The sequence below is a fragment of the Echeneis naucrates genome, chromosome 16 (genome assembly GCF_900963305.1).
Source record: "Echeneis naucrates chromosome 16, fEcheNa1.1, whole genome shotgun sequence".
Lineage (NCBI taxonomy): Eukaryota > Metazoa > Chordata > Actinopteri > Carangiformes > Echeneidae > Echeneis > Echeneis naucrates.
In genome coordinates this window covers 7302146-7318035 of record NC_042526.1, presented here as the reverse complement: position 1 = coordinate 7318035, position 15890 = coordinate 7302146, and the positions used below count along the sequence as shown (strand labels likewise).

The 15890-nt window shown below is 46.1% G+C and overlaps 1 protein-coding gene across 2 annotated transcripts; it reads right to left on the bottom strand.

Annotated features, from left to right (window-relative positions):
* Positions 1 to 581: 581 nt before the first annotated feature.
* tshz3a (teashirt zinc finger homeobox 3a) lies at positions 582 to 15890 on the bottom strand. 2 transcript variants are annotated; one of them, XM_029523719.1, is made up of 3 exons: positions 15809 to 15890; positions 1630 to 4062; positions 582 to 1539 (listed from the first exon to the last, which is right to left on the bottom strand). In XM_029523719.1, exons 1-3 carry the CDS (start codon positions 15846 to 15848, stop codon positions 755 to 757), a joined length of 3258 nt encoding a protein of 1085 aa, XP_029379579.1. In that variant the 5' UTR covers positions 15849 to 15890; the 3' UTR covers positions 582 to 754. The 2 variants fall into 2 exon arrangements, with proteins under 2 accessions (XP_029379579.1, XP_029379578.1); XM_029523718.1 differs by having other exon boundaries at positions 582 to 4062.

Below are 15890 nucleotides of genomic sequence, written 5' to 3'. Positions count from 1 at the left end.
GTCATAGTCCTCTTAAATTAGGAAATATAACAAGTATGCATAATTTAAACAGAAACTTGTACGCTTATATACTATATGTACATTTTTACAGAGACCTGGATTTTAAGTGCCCCTTACTCAATGATAAAGAACAAGGCAGCTTTTACAATCAGCAAGAAAAATCAAGAGGCTGTACAGAGAAAACCATAAAAACAAGCAATGAACATTTGCTGTTCGGTAGACCCTTTTAAGGAGCTTTCCCAGGCATTTGGCTGTTTTAAGGTGTTGAAAAAAAATGACCAGAGAGCATTTTAAAATCTGGACAGGACAGGACTGTACAAAAACATAGCGGTAAAACTTGTTGAACATGCAGTCTACCATCAAATCAAAAACAAAACTCACAAAAAAGACAAAATAAATACAATAGCTCATACGTTTCAAGTTATTTGCTGACCTTCTAGTCAAGAGATTTCCCCGTGGTTATGAATCTGTCCTCCGTTGTCTCACCTTAGCAAAGTTATACATAGTGTGAGGGAGACAACAAATTGGGCTGAATATCTTTGACCAGTGTATTTTGAATTGAAACAAATGTCCTTTGAAACTCAGAGAAACCAGAAATGTTTATAGGCCGAATAGATGCAAACACCTTGTGCTGACTTTTTTTTTTTTTTTTTTTAAAACAGTAGTTCATATCATCTTTGTGCATGACAACATTTTTCGAATATTCAGTTCTTTTTTCTACATGTTTTTCTGTATGTCTGCCTTTGAGAGTAATCTACTGTTTCTCTAGTTCACACACATATAGCAGATGGTCCTCTGGAGACTTCCCATGGCTCTTGCTGAGGTGAAGCTTGATGGCGTGCTTAGTGGCAAATTTACGGACACAGAGCTGGCAGCGGTATACCGCCCCATTACTACTGCAGTCATCTTGTGATTGTGGCGAAAGGAAGGGCTCCAGCGGCACGAGTTTCTCAGTGTGACAATGGGAGTCCCTGACGGTCTGTTTGGGGGACAGTTTGGCCAGGTCCCTAATTCTGAACCCGAGGTGAGCTTCCAGATGACACACATAAGCTGCTGGGGTTCGGATCTGCGATGCACAGTCACTACAGAAGAATATAGGCTGACCGGAGTCCAGGTTCTTCAGAAACTTGGTTCTGCCCGTTCTCCTTAGCTGGTACTTGACATTAGCCAGCCAGTGGCTGATGGTGGTCATAGAGAGACCGGTGAAACGCGATACGTGCATTCTCTCCTGTGGGCTTAGGTCATTTATGATATACTTCCCCTCTGACGTCTGCCTCAGGCTTGAGGCGAACTGGGCCTGCAGGAGGAGGAGGTGTTGGGGGTTCCAGTTGGAATGGCGACCCTTGCGTTTGTGCCCATGCAGGGATGCGTCGTCATCATCATGAGTGGACCCCACAACCTCAGCTTTATCTGAGACCCGGGTCCGTGAAGGAGGCTTTGGGACGTGGTGGGACTGTGTCAGGTTCCTCAGCATGTCTGAGATATCCGACAATGCATTTTCATGTAGAGGGCTGCTGGACGTGTAGGGAGACACCACAGTTAGCTTCGCAGGAGTCACGAGAGAGGAAGGGGAGATGGAGGAGGCAGTGGATGAGGGGGTTAGGGAGGCTGAACTTACAGAGCCTCCTCGTTCATTTTTCCCTTTTGTGAGGTCCATAGGCTGGTCATCAATGGGCTGGTAAAAACTATTATCGACTACGCTTTCTGGTTTTTTGGTCTGAGAGGGAGGTGCGGCCACAGCAGCTCTCTCAGCCATGCTCTGGCTGAGCCTTGAGAGCAGGCTCAGGGGATCTTGGTTTGGCAAGGAGGGCTTGGCTGCTTTCCCCAAATGAATGTTCATTACTGACTGAAGAGCACTTAGAGGGTTGACAAAGGGCTGCTCTGGAGGAGTATGGCCGGTAATAATGGCAGTACTGCATCTGAGCGTTGAGGCAAGTGGGGATTTGACTGCCGTCTCTCTCTTGGGTTCTGTTGCCGGGGATGCTCTGTCACTGTTGCTCCCCCTGTCGCTATTGGATGGAGTGACTGCTCTCCACTCCCTAGGTGAGTCAGACTCTCCTCCCTTATGTGAGTCTCCAGCTTCGCTGCTACAAGGGGAGAGATGGTTCTCCCTCTTAGGAGACAACTGCTTCACCCTTTGTTCTACTTTTGCTACTTTCTCTGTCACTTTTTTCACTAAGTCCTCCATTGCCTGGAAGTTGTTGCTGGGGAAGGGGGAAGACTGAGTCAGTGGTGGGGAAATGAGGGGCTGGTTCTTGGATAATGCTCCGTCACCTCCATTGAACAAGAACTTTATTGGGGAATTCTTTTCCATGCTGCCCTGTTGAAGCTTGAGGGCACTGGGGAACTGGTACGCTGCATGGATGCTGGGGTAGCCCCCCCAACTTGGATTCCCACTCTGGGCCTTGTTGATGGCTGATGTCACAGTGTTTTCCAGTGATTTGAGAATGTCTAAGCCCCCTTTCGGGCTCTCCTTCAGGTCTTCTTCAGTAAGATAGTTGTACTTTGAGATGTCATATTTTTCCTCCTTTTCAGTATCTTCCTCCTTTCCAACAGAAACTGCAACTTGCTTTTCACTTCCAACAGCCTCTTGCTTAGTGCACTCCTCCTCAACCTCCTCCTTCTTGATCTCTTTGAGAGGAGGGGTGGAGGCAGGGGAGGTTGTGGTAGCTTGAAGAGGTGGAGGAGAGAAGGTGGAGGGTGCCAGCGGGACAGACTGGACCCTTTGTTCAGTAGGTGTGGCCACCCTGCCAGGGTTGGGGGAGGTAGCCTCAGGGAGTGTTTTGATTCTTTTTCCTGCAGAGCTGGTCACCCTTAAGAAGTGTCCTGTCACCATCATGTGGGTTCTCAGCTCTTGCAGTGTATTATGGGAACTTCCACACTCCATGCACTTAAGGATCTGATATTTGTTGGATTCAAACTGCCAAGCGTAACTAGCGCCATTCTGATGGCCGTAGCGGTTATTGGAGGTGGTGTAAGGGCTAGAGGAAGGTTTCTGTAGGGTTTCACTCAGGTCTGACTGTGGATGCTTAGTTTTCGGGGTTCCATCTCTGGAACGGGCCGAAGCAGTGAGGTCCAAACCAACAAGCCCCCTTTTCTTAGAAGACATGATTTTGCCTGCCACGGGGGCCATGGGCTCCTTCAGAGGCACTTTCTGGTAGTGTTTGGTCTTGATCATGTGGACACTGAGGTCCTGGAGCGATTCAAAGGAGTGGCCACAATACATGCACTTCAAAACTTTCTGGGCATCCTCTTTCCCCTCCATCTCCAACAGGGACCGTTTGCGTGGTTTTGACCAGCGCTTGGCACCACTTCCTGCCTTGTCCTGGTTGTCATCACGGTAGTGGCCTGTGTCATTCATGTGAACTGTCAGTTCCACCAGGGTGTCATAAGCGGCACTACAGCCCTTACAGCGAAATTTACTGGCCCCTGTGAAGATTGAGCCAAAAAGCTTTGGGTTTTGCCTGTGGAGCTGGACTGTACTAAAGAGGCTGGGCTCAGACTGAACGGGGTGACGGCTCTGGGGAGGATGCTGTTGTAGTGTCTTTGCTACGGCAGACTGGTGCCAGTCATAGCTACCACTGCTGCAGCTGCTACTGCTACTAGTGCTATTGCTGCGAGTTGGCTTGTCTGTAGAGGCCGACGATTGCGCCAGTGGCGGAGTGGAATTAAAGTTCAGTGGTGACCACAAGGGGCTGGTCAGGAAGCTGGAATAGATAGCCTTCATTTGTTCTAAGGTGTCCATGCCTACAGGAGGTGTCTTAGTGCCACCATTTAGAGGCGGGGAGACCAATATGCCTTCAGCTTTTCTGGAGGGGCTCTCAAAGTCTGAGAGCCGGTCACTGGTCTCACTGACATGTGACTCGCTGTCCATGTCTTGTCCAGAGAGCTCTGTGACCCCCGCCGATTCGTGATCACATGCTTGCTCCTTGGCAGGCCCCGCACTTTGCTCTACAAACTCATCTTTCATGGGAAGGTCATCCTGAGGGGCCGAGGGCAGGTCATCTGCTTCCGCCTCTTCATCCTCCACAGTGTGCTCTGTCAGCTCCTCGGGAGAATAGGCTGCAAGCAGAATGGAAACAAAGAGGGAAAGAAAGAGATGAGTTAAATTGCAGGGAGTGAAAACGCCATGTTAGAATAACTGGAGAAAAAGTTTCCCTGCTATGTGTGCCCGAGGACTCCCAGGGATAAATGAGCCATCTGTGTGGGAGCCTTTAAAGCTGAGCTGAGAAATTACAGTCATCCCATTTCACCTCATCAACCGTTGAGGTGTTATTTTCCTCTAGGCGAGCCTGTATTTATATACTACCCCAGCCACACGGAACTTATGCCTCCCCTCTTTTCACTCCTTCTATTGGAGGAAAACAAAAAAGAAATATCTTGGCAAAAACATAATGCGCCATTTTATTTATCTCAGGGCGCAACAGCTTGAAATGAAAACTAAATCTGAAATTAATGAAGCCCAATCTCACAGTGGCATTCTCCTCTGGGGTAATAAATGAGTTGGATCAACCTCCATCTGTCAGTTAATATGTCTGACGCCTCTTCATCTGCCTCTTCTCTGATTACACACACATGCATACATGCACACACAGACAAAGAGCATATCTTGAAGAATTTCAAGAGAAAGATGTCAGGAATTTGTTGTGAAATTTTGACAAGCTGAAGAGACAGCAAACTATGTCATCTAGACTGAAGTGAGCTCATTAGTTTCTTAACATGCAGATGGTAGTCAATACTCCTCTTCCAGCTACAGTCTGCACTGTCCAAACAGGTGTTAAAGGTCATTCAAACATGAGGTATACAAAATTTGACAAAGTCTAAAAAAAAAACCCAAAAAGAACAAAAAAGTGAGGAACCAAGATCAGGGATCCTGACCTGGATCTGGATAGTGATGCTTATCCAATGTGTTGCTTTTCAAGATGGCACAAACTGTTCACGTGGAGCGTGTGCATGTGTTTGCACACACACACACACACATCAAAACAAACTCCTGTGTTGAGTGGCAAGCCCGCTCAAATGACACCAACCCACCTACCACTCACCCCCTTCTTCCGCATTGTCACCGTGTCCCCCCCCCCCCATTTCCTGTCCACCTCATTCGCTAAACTGCTCAATTTAAGGAAAAACAAATAATCTCTGAAAACAGTGGATGGCCTGTGGACAGGTCTGAGGCCACAATATTGTAAACTAAGACAAATGCCACAGAAAGAAGCTGTAGGTACCGGCTTTAATGATTTGGGCACAGTTGATTCTGCGCATGTGGAGACAAACAGACACACATACACACACTGTGACTAAATCCTTCACCCCCCCCCCCACCACCACCGACACACACGTCCAGTCTAAACAAAAATGTCATAGCTGAAATAACTCTCATTTCCAGTGCTAACAGCCAATCTCTAGGCAGCCATGCAGCAGGCGCTGGTCTGATTTGGCCCTGGGGGCACAGTCAGCAGGCAGCCCTACTGAGAGGCCGGCCTAATGGAGACCTGGCAGGTGCGGCCCACTCTTCGTCCTCCCGGAGATTTGGTTTGTCACTGGATATCCATTACCTGCCATTCTCTGCTGATAGGTCGCGACAGCCCTGATCAAAAGATGTCGTCGGGCCCCAGTCCGCTTGGCAGTCAGCGGCATGTCGTTTGTAAAAAGGACCAAGCAGGGTGTAAATAAAATGACATGATCACTTCCCCGGCCCCTCATGTTCTGGACACAATTATGATAATGTGGCCGTGGAAGGGAGGGAGGGGTCTGGGAGGATAGAGAAGGGTCGAAGAGGTAAATCCCTAACGCTCGGGCAAACACACAAGGAGGAAATCTCACCGTAACCAGCATTCACACCACTGCCAACACCCTCTTTACTTGTCCTTTACTTTCTCTACCACTTCTCCTCTGGAAGATATTCACGTCAGATTCTCATTTAAAAGGGGAAATCCAGCCAGGATGAGGTAGTTAATGTGTTTGTGTCCTGACTAGCTGGTCACAGATGTCAGCTTGCATCAGGCCAGCCAGGCACACCGCTTGACCAAGTTGTCAGGTCACTTTTCTCTTCCTGAACAAGAAAATGCTCCACATATTTCTTCATATTGTCTCTCCATTTCATCAAACTACTGCTATATCCGCTTTCATGTCAGGCTATCACATCTGTAAGCCTTCCCCGAACTCAGCCTCTCTGCACTTTAACTACACAGTAAATGTTTTACATTTCATACTAATAGAGCTGCAGCACTATAGGTTATTCTTCATTTGTCATTAAGCCCAGATAGCACAACGAAGGCGAGAGTAGTCCAAAAGGACCAACTATAAAACCTACCGAGTCTAGCGGTGCTCCCAGGCAATTTAAAATGCAAAACAAAAACCATTATGTCTGAGCACTATCTGTTAATTTAATCCCCAATGACTGATAATCCATCACAGAGGGCGACAACCACATCCAATTATTCTCCCTGGCTTGACTGACAACAGAGGTGATTTATCAAGCTAATAAAAGGTGATGGGAGTATAGAGGCTCCCTAAGAATAAAGAAGGAAGAGGATTATGAATACAACAATACTCTTGGATGCAGTCTTAACCAGTATCTAAGCATATGGTATAGGCCCAATGTATGAGTTTTCCTGGTGTGTGTGTGTGTGTATGTTTTCCTGCAATGATAAAGGCAGCTGATGCCATGTGGGAAAAGACAAGAATCATTAGGTTCCATGAATGATTCCTTTTTGGGGGGGTGGGGTTGAGGGGGAGATAAGAAGGGTAGGAGGTGCACATTTGCACAATCAACATCTCAGTCACGGCTCAGACAGAAATAACAGTCACACATTTACGCAAACACACGAGCTGAAGAAAATGTACAGCGCCCGAGCAGAAAATACACAACCTCAAATACACCCTCGCGCAATTAAAAATAAAGCTACTCAGTCAATTATGACACCCCCACCACCCCTCCCCCAAGCACACACACACACACACACACGCTCTCACATAGATGCAAGCAATGAAGAAAGACAGTGACATCTTGGCTTCCAGGAGGCATTCCTGTGGAGTATCATTTTCATAAACATAAGGGCCGCAGACGTAAAGGGAGAGATCATCTGATAGAAATACTGCAGTGCTGCTCTGACGATCAGGAACAACAGACAGGGCAGAGACAGGGGGTGATTAAGCAGGAAGGTGCTGTGGCTGCCTCTAAAGCAGAGGCTTTCAGTGTCTCTCTCTCTCTCTCTCTGTCCCATGGGTTATTTCTCCCCAAGTGCTCCTGAAAGCACTGTCTGTTTTTAATGCCCTGTTTTAAATAGGCCTCATATGCAACAGTGATAATACGTATTCCCAAGAAATACACTATTCAAATAGAAATCTTTTCACTTTTTGGATGTCGACAGCAGCTCATGTTAGCACACGATTTCACCTCCATATATATCTGTGTCTTTTGGTGAATTGGCCTAAGTTTCAATCATCAAGCTACTTCAGTCTGTTTGTCCTTCATCAGCCCCCTGATGACCAAAGTGCATATTCCTAGTCTGACCTCTATAGCTAAATGAATAGTCTGGGAGCCAGATCACACCCAACAGCAGTGGGATAAACAGGATGTGTCATTAAAAAGTCTACCTGAGTCTGACCCCTCATACCCAAATGACTGCTTGGTTTCTGAAAAAAAAGAAAAGAAAAGAAAGAAAGAGTACAACCTTGCCACAGGCATCATGACATAAAAAAGCTCAATCCTTTGTGCTGTCATCATGAGTACAATATTTCATCAGTTTTTTTATTCTAAAAAGGGCTCTAAACAGACCATAGCACCAATATTAATATATAAAATAACTGTAAAAAAAATCTGAATGCATATTACAATGTATTATAAAGATACAAAAGAGAAATTAGAATGCTTAATTAACGCCAGAAGAGAAAAATTATGTTAACATGGTTTTCATAACATGATTATCATGATTGCATATAACTTTTATTACCATATGCATTGAGAACTGTACAATACACAAAGACACTACAGGGATCCAGGAAAGGGAGAGGAAATGGTCTGGATGGGTGGTCCCTCAAAGCTTACTGTAAAGATTACAGGAAAATCTTTATGGCGCTGTTAAAAAACAAAAACTCAAACAACACGCACAAAGAAAAAAAAAAACAAAAAAAAAAACACCGGCTATTGTTGCTGGTTTAAGACATTTTATGCATAGTTTTTACCCTAAAGCTAAAGACCAGAGGAAACAGGTTGGACCTCGCTGCCAGAGGTTTTCGATCTCAGACTGGCAGAGAGAATTTAAGTCAGTTGGCACAGAGAGGAACGAGTTAAACTGTATTACAACATGACAAGCGTTTCTTGACATGTGTACAGTATCTTAACTGGACCTTGACGCCCTTAAACCAACATGGCCCCACAGCAGGGGGCTCTTTCTGACAGGAAACAGCTCCAGAGCACTGCAGGACGGGAAGTCACCCCAGTCTCAATCAAAAAAACAAAAAAAAGACAACAACTACAAACCGCAGACTTCCACCCACTTTCTCAAGTTTCCCAGCAGCCTAAAACTCTTTAAATAGATCAGAATAATTTAGTCCAAAAACAGCCCCATTCTGTCAAAATAGCAGCAGATCAGTAACATACCTAAAATGCCTTTCTGTTGTACACATTTGCCAAAGTAATGCACTCAATCAAACCTAATTCTCTGCCTTCTTTCCCTTTGATCCTTAAAGGCTGCCTTAAGGTCCCACGAGAAAATACGTAACAGGTGATCTGTGGCCATCTGAAAAATTAACAAGTCCTGGCATTAAGTCGCTTTTACAGATACGACCAGTGAAGGCTATCGAGTGCTACTCACATTGGGCTTCTTTAATGCATAACACTGCCGCTACATCACTCTCAAGCTATCATGTTACAAGCAATCATGGATGTCTTTGTCAGTTTTTATTTGTGTGTGTTCTCTACCCCCTGATGGCATTGTGAATACATTGTGTCCGCCGATTGTAGTGCAGGATGTGTGATATGGGAGATGGGAAAAACAGAGAGATCATTCTGGCCCCAGGCAAAGCTTAGGGCTGAACCTTGTCAATGCACATAGTAAGAGGAGAGAGAGAGACAGAGAGGGAGTCAGACAGAGAGAAAGTGAGGTAGAGAGAGAGGGAGAAAGGAAAATAAAGAGAAAAAGGCCACTGACACTGAATAGATTCAACCCTCAGCTGATTGTTGTGTTATGACCTCAGAGCTGCCAGGTGCACACAAAGACCTTCGAGACCTGAAAATTCATTTTGGTTATCTAACACAAGGCAAGCCACAAACACATAAAGGCCTCCCGTTACTAACGCTAACACGGAGGAGAATGAGGTGACCAAACTCATAAAGACCCTATTTGAAACTCGATGCAGTCACAATAAGCGATAAACAAAAAGGAAACAAACCAAAAAAAAACAAAACAAAACAAAACACACATGACAAAAACAGCTTCCACAGGTGCAAATCCAAGGGCAGTAATAAAGATGGAGGTGCCGTAGGGAGACAATGTTCCAGTACAAGGTACACATCTGAGTCTGTCTTGTCTGGTATGCAAGTCAGTCAAAGTACCTGCGTGGGGCATTTCTCAAGTAAAGCTCCATCAGGCAGGACCTCCATTTCCATATTACTTGGTGAACCGTTTCAGCTCTGAAACAATGCTGTTAAAAGGTCATCACACTGCGTGAATAAGGCTAAACAGTAAAGCAGCTGGATGAAGGCGGGGCTTGAACTAAATTTAGGAAATTCTCTGTGAACTTTTTTTTTTTTTTTTTTTACATCCTGCATCTTAATGTCACAGTTTATGTCACAATGTAACATTTCAATAATCTAAACTGTCTTGGAATTAAGATGAGCTCAGCTGAGGTTTGCAAAGGTCGACTCAGTCGGCTAATTACAACGTTCATATTCCTTTTGACCTCTACAAAGTTTTACTGCTGATAAAACTGGACCTGTTTGAATGCTGCTTGATCAGTTTTCCTAGTTGCCTGAAGACACTCTCAGTCATATAATGGTGATGTCAGGATAGGGTGTGTCAAGGTGTCTGTGTTTCTCAATAAATGACAATCAGGAGCTTAAAATGGGGGAGGACTACAGGAACATTTTGGTTTTTCTGAGATTCAGGTTTGAGCAGGTAAGATAGGAGTTTGAGCTAAAGCTAATGCTGAAGAGTCAGGACTGAAGTTTTTGGCTGAGGCTAAACCTGGGACTGTGTTGTATACTTGAATCTCGGGGTAAGAGGGAATGTCAGGGCGGAAGGGGGTAAAGTTGGGGCTTGGGAGTTTGACAAGCAAACCTGTCTCACATCTCACAGCTGCTGCTGCGATCGCCTAGCAACGAGGAGGTGATGGACACAGCACAAAGATGGATGGCCACCATAAATAAATCACAGTGGTGTGTAGGAGGAGGAGGTAGGAGACACAGCAAGGGAACAAGAACAGGCCCAAAAACAAAACAGTCTTTTTTTTTTTTTTTAGTTTTTACTTTTCTGCAGCAGCAACAAGGCTGGCCTTGCCTTGACCCTTTACTGTACTCTTTTATTCATGATTGTTGGGGAATGGTGCGTGGCTGTGGACACGTCTGGGCAACGCTGAATGGAAACTCCAAGGTAATCTTTACGGTCTGTTATATTGGATCCTATGGGTCATTTTGCAATCTATAATTGTAATAAACTCCATTGAGTCATCTGTGTGCCCTTTGGTCAAGTTTTTTTTTTTTTTTTCCATGATTCCGCCAACTTTTTAAAGATGATAATAATGACAGACTACACCTTTCATAAAGCAACCCTTCAGGCAAGGCAATCTGGGTAGTGTAGTTGTGGGATAAACATCCCTGGGCTATCTGATTATGGCCTACTGCTGCGGCACTGGTGTCTAGTAACACTCAGAGAGAGCGCTCAGCCATCCATCACACAGTGAGTGTCTGTCTAAGGCTTTCCACCCTGCTTCTTCTCGTCCTGGCTCTCCAGTTACAGCCATACACGGCCGGCCTAAATAATATTCTTCATGATAAATGGCACTATAAGCCTGGTATCCATCATTAATCTGATTTTTAAAGAAGCATCCATCTTGGAGAGAGCCTGTTAGGGCCACGGGAGAGCAGAGAAGCTCGGGTTCATTTAAAGGCCAGGCTGCTACATGAGTGATACCTGTCAGCTCTGCTCATCAGGGAGCAGCACACACACACACACTCACTCGCACACTCAACATTACAACATTATACACTGACACCATATGGCTGTGCGTTTGCATGTGCGTACCACACACACACACCTCTATAGAGCCATGCATGTGTGCTATACATATGAGTACACTTGTAGGCCCCTTTATGCTCACAAAGCATATTTCTTCCCTTCATTTAGACATCTACAGATTTGTCATGGAGGAACATTCTGTCACTCATCAAAACACAACTCTGTAACTAAATCCTTCTTGTCATCTCGAAAAAATCTTCCCTCCCAACCAATTCTCCTACCGGGTTTGAGGAAAACTCACTCTTCCCTGGAAAAACTCGCTCTTTCACAGTCTCTTTTCCCAGCTATCCTCTGACTCTGTACTTCTTTCTCCATTCTTCCCCTTCTTTGTCTCTCTGTCTTGATTTCCCCTCTTTCACTCTCTCTTTCTCTTCCTCTCTGCCCCCTATCCACCTCCCTTCTCTGTGTGTCTGGTAAAGCCTGTTTGATAAATGACACATGTCACCGTGTCAGAAGCGAAGGGTGGGTCAGTGATAAATGACTCTGTTGAAAAGGAAATCGGCTCTCTGGCATGGCCAAGCTATTCTCCTCCTGGATTGGGTTTCAGGACCCCTGAAGACCGGAGCGGCTCAGTTTCCCCGAAAAGAGCACACATCCCACCAGGCTCTGACGCTCTCTACCTCTGGGAAGGGGTGGGAGAATGAGAGAGGGGGGTGGGTAGGAGGTAGTTTGGAGGGATCCGGTCTGTCCCAATTGTCGCCACAGTGCAGCTGCATCTATCACAACAGCAGTGGGACTATTTTTACAAAGCCTCCAACTCAGTGCCCAGACAGCAGTCCCAGCTGAAAACCTCGGCTGAAAGCACACTGAAAGCTGAAAGGGAAGAGTGGATGGCTAACGGTTTTCTATTTGTGACACTACTACAGCACTTACACTCCTCTTTCTCTCCCACAGTCCAGCCCTATGGCTTGACATCTGCCAAGTGCGTGTTAAAAAGGAGAGAAGGCCCATTTCACCGCCCCCGCTCTTCTTCTCCTTTTCGTCCCCACCACCAGCACCCTCCTCTTCCTCTTCCTACCCCCTCTCTGCCCTCTTTCTCTCTTCTCTTGCACTCTCTCTTTCACTCCCTGGCTGGCAGGGTGGCACTGTTATCATTACACAGGCTGGATTTATGGAGTCAGGGCCTATGGCAAAAACAAAAAGGCATCTGTCAATACCTGTGGGAAACACTCTGTCAGCCTTCCTCCTTCTTCCACTGGTGCTCACAGCCTCATTAGGTATGCACTTATCAGACACATAGATCACAGACGTGACTCAACCTCACCGGAATCCAGCCACAGGACTTTCATTAGCAACAGGGCTGCAAGGCCAAAACATTCGCCACACTCACACCTGCAAACAAGGCCACTGGAGGCGGGTTGTTGTTAAAGTTTGCTAACGCTGTCGGGCTGTATGTTGCCTGAACAATTACGGTCCAAACTCTGGCTCTCCTGCTGCTTCCGTAAAGGCATGCTTTTCACACACAAACAACAGGAAGGCAGACAGATATATAAAAACAACTTACTTCACATGAATGCTGCTTTTACAGCCCAGTCACAACAGGGGCGCATGTGTCTGTAATGCGTGCCTTAAAAGCTTGTGTCTTTACTTGTGCCAACACAGCATGTTTATGTGCCATGTTTTGTGTTTTTTGTGCTGGCATATGCCCTGCGTAAGTAATGTGTGAAGACAGAGAGAAAACAGAAGAAGAAACTCGACGACGTAAAAGACCGACAGGGTTAAGAGAATTATGGCACAACAGCAGCAGGGGGTTTACAGTTACAATTCCTTTCATCGTGGTCACACAGCAAACACACCCAACAAATCAGAAAGATCATGCCTGCTGATCTGAGAATGCATGCACACCCCCAAACGCATACAAATGCAAACATTCGTAGAAAAAAAAGGGAGTGATGGCTGCCAGTCTGGCAGCCATAATCCTGACCCTGCAGAAAGGCCGTTGCTGCGGGGCCTGGTCCACATCAGACTACCCCACCCCTCCACCTGTGTTGGATTCTCTTATTCTCTTATCCAGACTCATAGACAGATGACCTGCGTGCAGGTAATGACAGTCAAAAAAGGGGAGAAGGTGGCTTTCTCTTTACTGGTCTTGACAGCACACTGACACACACAGCACTCACGCACAAGACTGTAAATACACTGGCAGCCCTCTGCAAAAATACTGCGCAGGTTATACGTTCCAGTGAAATAGCCATTTCTTTGCCAGTGTGCTGTAAAGCCGCTGTAGACTTCCTGTTAAGTCGGTGGGGTATTTCGACTTTCTGCAGCCGTCTCAACAGCTCTGGGGTCTGGGTTTGCAGCGCCGCAAAGGAAGGAGGTCTGTATTTCCACAGCTGGGAGAGTGTTATTCTCATGTTTGCTCTGCTGTTTACATGCCCAGCTGCCCTCGGTTGTTAAGAGCACTCAGACCTGACCCAGGTACGCAGGCCCATTTGTCACCTGCAGCGGAAAATTGAGTTACAGCACAACCAAAGGCGAGCGGCTCTGTGTAATATCAAGTTGATTACATCAAAGTGGTGGCAAACCTCATTGGGCTGGGCACCCCGAGCTTGTCATCTCCAATCACAGTGCCTGTCAGGACTCCATCAGCCTCACGGCTAATTGGACCAACGCTAATGAAGCAGGCAAAACAAGTTTTCTACTATGGAGAGAGAAAACTCTCTCAGACAGGGGAAGGAAAGAAAGAGAGAGAGAAGCTGAGTGTGTGTTTGAGAGACAATGAGAGCAAAACAGGGTGTATGTGTGTGTGTTTATGTGGGGGGGGGGGGGGGGGGGGGGGGGGGGATTTTTCATGCAAGTCTCAAGGTTGCAGTGGGCTGACTCTCCCCCTAAGTCCCTAATCAAGGCCCATCATCTGTCATCCTTTTCTTTGCTCTCTCTATCACCATGCTCTGTGCTGCAATCAATTCATCATCACCCTTTGTGTGCCACTGAACAGTTGACAACTTTATAACTTGCAGCTGCACAGGCTGACTGACAGGGGTGGAAGGGGAGCATGAAAAAATGAAGAAATGAATAGATGAATGAATGAACAAAGAAGCATGGTTTAAGGGAGAAAAAGTTGTTTTCTAAAAACACAAAACGATCTATATTACAGCCTTTTATTCCCTTTCGTCAACAGAGAAACAGCAGTGTAGCAGGGAGGAGAGAGGAGAAGAGGAGATGAAAAAAAAAAACCCCATCCTTCTCACTGATCTGAAATCAGAAAGCTTTCAGTCATTCTTTATGTGCTCCCCGCGGCCACTCTGAGCCAGTGAGCATGTACATTAGGCTGGGGCATTTTGATGAAATAAAAGCCCAGGCCAGCTTATGGCTAAACAGAATGGGAGCACTCACTCAGCCTGTCTCTGATTGACCATTAAAGCCATTGATGAATGGGCCTGTCAGGGGAGAGACAATTAAATCAAACATGAAACAAAGCCGTTGTGACGGCCTGGTCTGACAGAGCAAACCCATTCCTCCCCTCCATTACATAGCACACGGCTCCTTTTACAACCCCTAACCCACTCCCTCCGCCTCCTCAACCCACTGAGTGTGTGTGTGTGTGTGTTCAAAGTGAACAAGTGAGCATGTGCACATAAGAGTGTGATGTTCTCTACTGGAAGTGTGTGTCTGTGCGTGATGTCTCACTGTGAAACCACTTCGTCCCTCCTTCTTTCACTTTTCTTGGAGTAACTTGACCATTAAAGTGAGAGAAAGGAAGAGAGCGAGTGTGAGAGTGAATGAGTGAGTGTGTGTGTGTGTGAGAGAGAGAGAGAGTGAGTGTGTAAAAAGTACACAGGGCCTTTCAAAGTGGTTTAAACGTGACGTCAGGGGCCTGCAGCACATGGTGGGAAGTGATTTTCTGATGCAAATCGGGAAGGATCAGATCAAAGCTGCATGACAGCCAATCAATCAACCGTCAAATCAGACATGGCAACTGTCGATTATGGCTCCTTCCAGCCCACGAAACCCCATTGTCTGCCCTCAAATTGTTTATCTTATCCCAAGAAAAGAAAAGAAGGGGGAAACAAAAAGCTCAGAAGGTATGGTAGCTTTTTTTCCCCTGCTTGTGCAAAGAAGTTATGCGCTCGGATCAAATGCGCACAAAGCCCCTCTCGTCCCTCTTATGGCACGCCTCGGACACTCACCATTATAAAAAAATAAACAACACCAAAACAAACTGCTTATTTGGAGAGGGTTTGTTCTTACAGATATAACATAGACGGCAGCTGGGGACGATCAACTATCAGGGATTCAAGTTTGGAACAATAGGAAGCGAAAGTTTAGAGCAGCCGAGTCGCCCGATGGACGCCACAGAAGCGTGTCGAGCGACAACGCGGATCGCTGTATGCACAGATGAACATCCTTTCTGAGAATATATATCTAAATAAAAAATAAAAAAGAGGGGGGTGGGGGGCACAGCAGTTTCTAGGAGATCTCAAAGAGTAGCCAGGAGTGACAAAGCGCATCGCTGGAAAACACAAAGTGGAAACGGAAATGCGGCGACTGTAAAGTGAGCTTTACAAAACAAAAGGTAACATCCGCAGCTGTGCGATAGAGAGCACATTATAGTTGGACACACATACCTGCTGCGCGCTTCGGTGCCTCCTGTTTCCTCCGTGGCATTTTTTATTTCAGGGGATTTCCGTGAAACTCTTCTTCTTTCTC